Raw genomic sequence first — 7,575 nt, forward strand, 5'->3', positions numbered from 1 at the left:
AGACATGGGATCGACCCTACAGCCCCTGGGGACACACGGGGGGTCAGCACTACAGACCTTGGGGACACACGGGGGGTCAGCACTACAGACCTTGGGGACACTGAGACATGGGATTGACCCTACAGCCCCTGGGGACACACGGGGGGTCAGCACTACAGACCTTGGGGACACACGGGGGGTCAGCACTACAGACCTTGGGGACACACAGGGGGTCAACACTACAGCTCTTGGGGACACTGAGACACGGGATCGACCCTACAGACCCTGGGGACACTGAGACATGGGATCGACCCTACAGCCCTTGGGGACACTGAGACATGGGATTGACCCTACAGCCCCTGGGGACACACAAGGGGTCAGCACTACAGACCTTGGGGACACTGAGACATGGGACTGACCCTACAGCCCTTGGGGACACACAGGGGAGATCAACCCTACAGCCCTTGGGGACACGGAGACGGGGGACTGACACCCTGACAGGGCAGGGGGGCACTGAGAGAGGGGATCGACCCTACAGCCCTTGGGGACACAGCAGGGGGGCACTGAGACACGAGATTGACACCCTACAGCCCTTGGGGACACTGAGACATGGGACTGACACCCTACAATCCTTGGGGACACGGCAGGGTGGCACTGAGACACAGGCATTGACACCCCAACACAGCAGGGTGGCACTGAGACACGGGGAACTGACACTCCAGTACAGGCACAGGGCACTGAAAACTGGGAGATCAACCCTCCAAGCCCTTGGGAACACAACTCCAAACCCCACTTTGAGAGCACCCAAAGGAAGCCAATCCCTTCCCTTGGGGCTGACAGTCACCACAGGAGGGGACCCCCACGTTCCACAGGAACGTGTCAACTCAACCCTGCACCCCCTGCAGCTCATCCCTGCCCGACACCGAGCCCAGATCCGGGTGGGAACGCTCCTCTCCCGACCCCCGGGGAGCACTCTCCCAGTTCCCTCACCTTGTGTCTCCAGCAGGTTCTGCACGACCTCCTCCAGCCCCACCAGGTAGATGAACTCGTTGTTGGCGGCGCTGGGCAGGAAGTTCATCTCCGGGGCGGGAGGTTTGGGAGGGGGGATCTCCAGCAGGGTCTTCTCCAGCTGCTTCCTGAGGGCCAGCTTGGCCGCGGCCTGCCTGCTGGCCGGGGACTCGCCGGAGCCGCCCAGGGACGCGCCGGGAGCCGCGGAATTGGCCTGGGCCGAGCTCACCGCGGGGCCTTTGATGGAGGTGGGGGAGGCCTGGGGGGAGAAAGAGGGCACAGCTCGGTCCCAAAATCCCAAAAAGGGGTTTCCATGCCGGGAAGAGGGGTGGGGGGGTGATGGAAGTGGGACCAAAATCCGGCCTTTGAAGCCTGGGGTGGTGTTTTTTTTGGAGGTGACCCCGACAGCGAGGTCACTGGAACCCCAGAGCTGAGACCACCCCGGGCACCAGGTCACGTAAAAACCCATAAAACTTCTAAAGGACAGCTTCATATCAAACTTCCAAATATAAACAAGGGCCAAAATTCACTTTTCTGTCTTTATGTTTCCCTTCCCGACCCTCTGGAATGGGTGTTTTCCCTGTCACAGTGAGGAAGATGCTCCAAGGGCTGGAGCACCTCAAACCTTCCCAGGTAACATTCCGTGTTCCTCAAAGGAATGTTTGGGTTTTTTTTTCTCTACTTTAGGTCAATTTAATATTTTGTTTTGGTGCTGGAGCAGCTCTTCCTGTTGGGAATGAGCCAATGAAGTGATCCCAGGGTTGGAGACTGGGAGAGCTGGGGAAGAGAAGGCTCCAGGGAATCCTGAGAGCCCCTTCCAGGGCCTAAAGGGGCTCCAGGAGAGCTGGAGAGGGACTTGGGACAAGGGATGGAGGGACAGGACACAGGGAATGGCTTCCCAGTGCCAGAGGGCAGGGCTGGATGGGATACTGGGAAGGAATTCCTCCCTGGGAGGGTGGGGAGGGCTCCAATCCCCCTTCCTCCCTGGATCCAGAGCTGGGCAGGGAAGCTCCAACAAACTTCACACTTTTTCCACTCAACAGGTCAAAGATTCCCAGTTTCTGGGAAAAACTTTGTGCTCAGCATCCTTTGGGAGCCCTTTCCAGGGCCTAAAGGGGTTCCAAGAGAGCTGGAGAGGGACCTGGGACAAGGGCTGGAGGGACAGGACAAGGGGGAATGGCTTCCCAGTGCCAGAGGGCAGGGCTGGATGGGATACCGGGAAGGAATTCCTGGCTGGGAAGGCAGGGAAGGGGCTGGCATGGATTTCCCAGAGCAGCTGTGGAGAAGTGTCCAAGGGCAAGGCCGGAGCAACCCGGGGACAGCGGGAGGTGTCCCTGGCGGGATTCCCATCCATTTCCAAGCCGAAGCATCCCGGGAATTGGGCCCCAGGAGGGCAGGGAGGGCGGGCTGGGGACTCACCTGCGGGATGTTGACGAGCAGGCTGGCGTTGGGCACGTTGGCCACGCGGATCAGGCCCTGCTGGATGATCCGCTGGCCCTGGATCTGCACGCTGGGCACCGACGCCCGCGGCGCCAGGAGCAGCGGGGGCGGCCCCGTGCTGGAGTGCTGCCGGATCGTGTGGATTTGCTGGGGGAGAGACGGGAATGGGATCAGCCTCCGGAGAGCGGGGACGGGAGGGAAGCAGGAGGGAGCCTGGGAGTGACGTCCCTTCCCATCCCGGAATAAAACCGGGGACGTGAGGAGGAGCTCGGGCACGAGGCCAAAAAAATCCCGAGTTTCCAAGTGAAACTCCTTCCCCAGGCTGGAGTTTTACACCTGTTTCGTTCCGAGGGTGTTAATCAGGGAAGTTGTTTCTCAGAATGTGGGTTTTTTCCCTCCTTCATCCTGGAAAACGTGACAGGAGGTGCTTGGACACGAGGCCACCACATTATGGCCAAAAAATCCCAAGTTTCTGAGCAAAACTCCTTCCACCATCTCATTATGGCCCAAAATTCCCAAGTTTCTGAGCAAAACTCCTTCCACAGCCTCATTATGGCCCAAAATTCCCAAGTTTCTGAGCAAAACTCCTTCCACAGCCTCATTATGGCCCAAAATTCCCAAGTTTCTGAGCAAAACTCCTTCCACAGCCTCATTATGGCCCAAAATTCCCGAGTTTCTGAGCAAAACTCCTTCCACCATCTCATTATGGCCCAAAATTCCCGAGTTTCTGAGCAAAACTCCTTCCACCACCTCCTTATGACCAAGAATTCCCAGGTTTCCCAGCCCAGCTCCTTCCCCAAGGTGGAGTTTGGAGCCTGTTTCATTTCCAAGCCGTTAATCAGGGAAGTTATTCCTCAAAATGAGGGAGTTTTTTTCCCTCCTCAATCCCATCACTGCAAAACAGCTGGATGAGGAGACGAAAAGGTGGGATGGGAAGCTGCTGGGAAGGTGGGGAAAGGAGTTCCCCCTGGATTAGGGAGTGAAGGATCAAGGCCAACACTCACCTGGGCCCCTCGGACCAGGGGGGGCATCACGATCTGCGTGTTCTGCTGAGTGCCCAGCTTGGAAGACGCCTGTTGCCCTCCCCTGACCAAGGGAGGAGGGATCACAGTGCCTGGTATCCGTGTGGAAGAGGTCTGGAAAAGAGGGAACAGTCACTCCTGGGCTGGAGGGAGGCAGTGGAAAAGCGGGAGGGCAGGAGGTGGCCAGGCTGGGTTTGGTGCACTGAGCGTCCAAAAAAAACCACACAAAACCCCCCCAACGATGGGAAAAGGAGTGTTGGGAAGGGGGGAAGTGGGGAATACAGACTGCTGGATTCAGGGAGAAGGTGGAGGAAGTGAGTGGATTGGGAAGGAGAAAAAAAGGCAGGAAAATGGGAAAGCTTTAGGGGGAAAAAAAAAAAGTCACGGAAAGGAAAAGGAATCAGCCTAAAGGGGTTTCTGGGAATGTGCTGCCCGAGCTTTGCAACCCTCAGAATTCCTCCTGGTGCCGGGACAGGGACGTGGGGACACACCAGGGATGTTCCTGGGGACACCCAACACCCTCCAGGAGCTCCAACACTCCTCTCATCCCATTCCTGGGGCTTCCCACGGGTGCTGCTCCCCTCCTTCCCTCCTTTCCCTCCTTCCCAACCTGAGCATCCCCTGGGAACAAAGGGCAGGGAATCTCCCACTTCCCTGAGCAGCTGGGAAGTTTTATCCCTTTCCAACTGAAGCCCAAATGTTCCTTCAGCCCCTTCCCCCAGGAATTAGCACCTTTTCCATTCCAGCAGAAGCAGAGGGGGGTTAATGCACCCAAACACCCCAAATTAGGCAGAATGAGCTCAATTTTGGGATTTTTAGCTCCCAGGTCTCTGCTCTGTCCAAGTTTCCCTGGCTGAAGGTTTAACTCCTGGTCCAGTTCCTCTGGAAGTGCTGCCTGAATCCAAGGAAACAGCCTCAAGGAAGGGATTCCTCCAGCTGGCACACTGCTCTGGTGTGGGAATGTCTCCTCCATGGAGAGACAACCCCCCCCTTTCCCTGGGTCTGGAATTCCAGGGGATCTCCAGGTGAAGAGCTGCCTTTTCCCACGGGAAAACACTTGGAGCTGAAGAAGTTTGGGAATTTGGTTCCAATCAAACACCCAGGAATGTTTGAAATCCAGCAGCAAAACGAGTCACTGGGTTCAGGAGGGCGATGAAGGACAGATGCCAAGTGACTCCACTTTTTTTTTCCCCTTTCCCAAGGATTCCCAACATTTAATTCAGCCTGAACCAGGATCCTTCCAGCCCCTGTGTGCCATCCAGCCAGGAAGCCAAGAGGGAATCCCGGGATTCCCTCAGCTCTTCCAGCTCATCCTCCAGCTCAGCCTCTGGAGGCTGCCCCAGAATTCCCTGGCATCCCTTCTCCCAAGGAATTATCAGCAGAGTGGACTGGGATGATCAGCTGGAAAACGAAGCTTGGTGGGAATGGTTTCCACGTGAGACCTCCCATCCCACCACAAAGCTCGGAGTGGGGCCGGGGGAGCTTAAAGAGGGGGTTCCCCCCTGGCTCCAGGGAATTCCGGGAACGTTCTCCCTGCCCTGTGCACCTTTCCCTGTGCTCCGGGGCCCTCGTTCCTGGGAGCCTTCCCGCCCCACTGACCTGGAGGGAGGGTTTCCCAGCAGGAACACTCTGTGGGCCCCGCACCAAGGGCGGAGGGGTGACAGCACTCCCAGAGGAACCAGCGGGCTGGAAGAGGAAAAACCAGAGAGAAAAGCAGAGGAATAAGGGTGGAAGCAGGAATTACAGCAGGGAAAGGGGGGAAGAGAGTTCATCCCCAAGAGCCTCGGCACGAGAATCCTCCACGGCTCCGCCTGTGCCCCCCTCCCACAGCCCCTGCTCCTCCACACGCGGGTCTGCAGGGAATTGGGGAAGGAGGGATGAGGTTGGAGCAGGAAAATCACCGAGTTTCTCCAGCAAGGGGAGCTCTGGCTCAGCTGGGCCAGCCCAGAGCCCACCTCAGCCCTCCCCACCCGCTCCCACCGGGATCCGGCACCCGGCAGAGTGGGAAGAAGCCTCTGGAAGTGAAGAAGTTCAGGATCTGTCTCCCCCTGCTCGGTCCAACCCCCCACAGCTCCTGGCTCAGGGTTCAGGGCTGCAGGGCCTCGGCTCTGGTTCTAATCCCACCTCCTGAAGCACTTGGAATTCCGGGAGAAGGTGCCAATAACCCAAAGCAGCGCCAGGAGCTGCCTCCCCACCCCCCTCCCACTCCCAAAATTCCCCCCTCCGGCAGCCACAGGGAACGGGGTCGTTGCCATTGTTACAGGGAACTGGGATTCAGGCTCGGGAGCAGCGTGGGGGGTTCCCACCCCCTCACATCCCAAATTCCTCTGCTCCTCTCCTGCCACCTCCACCTCCAGCGGGGAGCAGCCCAGGAAAAAAAAACTCTGCCAAAAAAAAAAACCCCAAACCCCACAGCCTTTTTCCTGGGATGGTTTGTGCTGCAAAGAGCTCCCCCAGCCCCCCGGGATGTGTGGGATGAGGAGAGGGAAGAGGAGGATGGGAAAAGGGAATCGGGGTGGGAAGGCTGAGCCTTTCCTGCCTGGATTGCTCTGGGGGATGTGCAGCTCAGAGCAGACTCACTTGTGGGAGACCTGGGATCCAGACCTGGGATCCAGACCTGGGATCCAAACCTGGGATCCAGACCTGGGATCCAGACCTGGGATCCAGACCTGGGATCCAAACCTGGGATCCAGACCTGGGATCCAAACCTGGGATCCAGACCTGGGATCTGCCACCAGCTCCCACAGCCTGGGGTTCAAACTCTGGAATTCCCTGTCACCTCCAAGGATCTCCTCGGAGCTATCCCAGCAATCCCTGCACGCCCCATCCCTGGGAGTGTCCAAGGCCAGGCTGGACAGGGCCTGGGAAGAGCTTTAAGGCCCCTTCCCACCCAAAGCATTCCATGATTAAGGACTGGGCTGTTTGTTCCATGTTCCACAGGGAATGGCAACTGCCCCAGTTATTGAACCCCCTCCCCTCCATTTCCAGAGGTGGGATAAGCAGGAAAATCCCACCTTCTGAGCCGTGGTCTCCTTCTGGATTTGACTTTGCCGTAACTTTTTCAACAAGACGAGTTTTGCCTCTTCCAACCGAAGCTCTTCCTTGAGCTGCTTGATCATCCTCTCCCGCTCCTCGGGGCTGCTCTTCTGCAGGGAAAGGATGGGAAACAGGGAGTGGCGAGAGGGAAAAGCCAGATAACCACCCAGGTTCCACCAGGAACTCCCAGCACTGTCACTGCCACCCGTGTCTCAGTGGGGGGAGAACTCAGAGAGGGAAAAAAACCCCCAATATTTAAAATATTTGAGTATTTAAAAAATGTTTTCAGGGGCAAAAGAAGTGAAAAAGGCTAAAGGAAAGGGAAAGGATGGGATACAGGGAGGGGGGAGAGGGAAAAGCCAGATAACCACCCAGGTTCCACTAAGTTCCACATTGTCACTGTCACCCGTGTCTCAGTGGGGAGAGAACTCAGAGAGGGAAATAAACCCCTAATATTTTAAATATTTGAGTATTTAAAAAACGTTTTCAGTGGCAAAAGAAGTGAAAAAGGCTAAAAGAGGTGCTGGAATAAAGCCTGTGCTGGGCTCACCGAGCGAAGCTCTTTAAAAAGCCCCCTCTGAACTTTTAAAAACCAGCCGAAACCCAGAGGCCGAGCCCGAACCAGGAGACACCAGGGCTTCAACCAGCGGCTCCAGGACTTCCCTGCCTGCAAATCCCCCCCCGTGCCAAGGGCCCCTGGGATCCCAGGAGGAGCCAGGGGGTGTTCCCAGCCCGGCCTCACCATCAGGGCCTCGGTGCTGGTCTCCTTGAGGGCGATCTTGGTGAGCCCGTTCATGCGCGGGCTCGAGGGCTCGTTGTCCGACAGCACGATGACGTCCGGGGAGGGGACCCTCTTCTCCCGCTTCATCTCGCTGTGGAAACACAGGGAAGGGCCGGATGACTCCAAGGGAAGCCTGAGTTTGGGGCTGCAGGGCTGAGTGGGCGACCGCCTTGTGCCAGGGGAGCAGCTGGGACAGTGGGGTGGGATAGTGGGGTGGGACAGTGGGGTGAGATAGTGGGGTGGGAGAGTGGGGTGGGACAGTGGGGTGGGACAGTGGGGTGGGACAGTGGGGTGGGACAGTGGGGTGGG

The 7,575-nt window shown here is 57.6% G+C and overlaps 1 protein-coding gene across 4 annotated transcripts in view; it reads right to left on the reverse strand.

Moving 5' to 3' along the window:
- The window catches only part of GATAD2A (GATA zinc finger domain containing 2A), a 33,325-nt gene that overhangs the window by 3,027 nt on the left and 22,723 nt on the right, over positions 1–7,575 (reverse strand). For 3 of the 4 annotated variants that reach the window (XM_017834502.1, XM_017834501.1, XM_017834504.1), the window contains 6 exons: positions 7,228–7,357; positions 6,464–6,595; positions 5,049–5,135; positions 3,432–3,563; positions 2,407–2,574; positions 970–1,246 (listed from right to left, as the gene is read on the reverse strand). In XM_017834502.1, the coding sequence (XP_017689991.1) occupies positions 970–1,246; positions 2,407–2,574; positions 3,432–3,563; positions 5,049–5,135; positions 6,464–6,595; positions 7,228–7,357 (926 nt within the window). The remainder of the gene's footprint in view (positions 1–969; positions 1,247–2,406; positions 2,575–3,431; positions 3,564–5,048; positions 5,136–6,463; positions 6,596–7,227; positions 7,358–7,575) is intronic. The other variant, XM_017834503.1, reaches the window with a different exon arrangement.

This window comes from Lepidothrix coronata, unplaced genomic scaffold, assembly GCF_001604755.1.
Source record: "Lepidothrix coronata isolate B3197 unplaced genomic scaffold, Lepidothrix_coronata-1.0 Scaffold233, whole genome shotgun sequence".
NCBI classification, from domain to species: domain Eukaryota; kingdom Metazoa; phylum Chordata; class Aves; order Passeriformes; family Pipridae; genus Lepidothrix; species Lepidothrix coronata.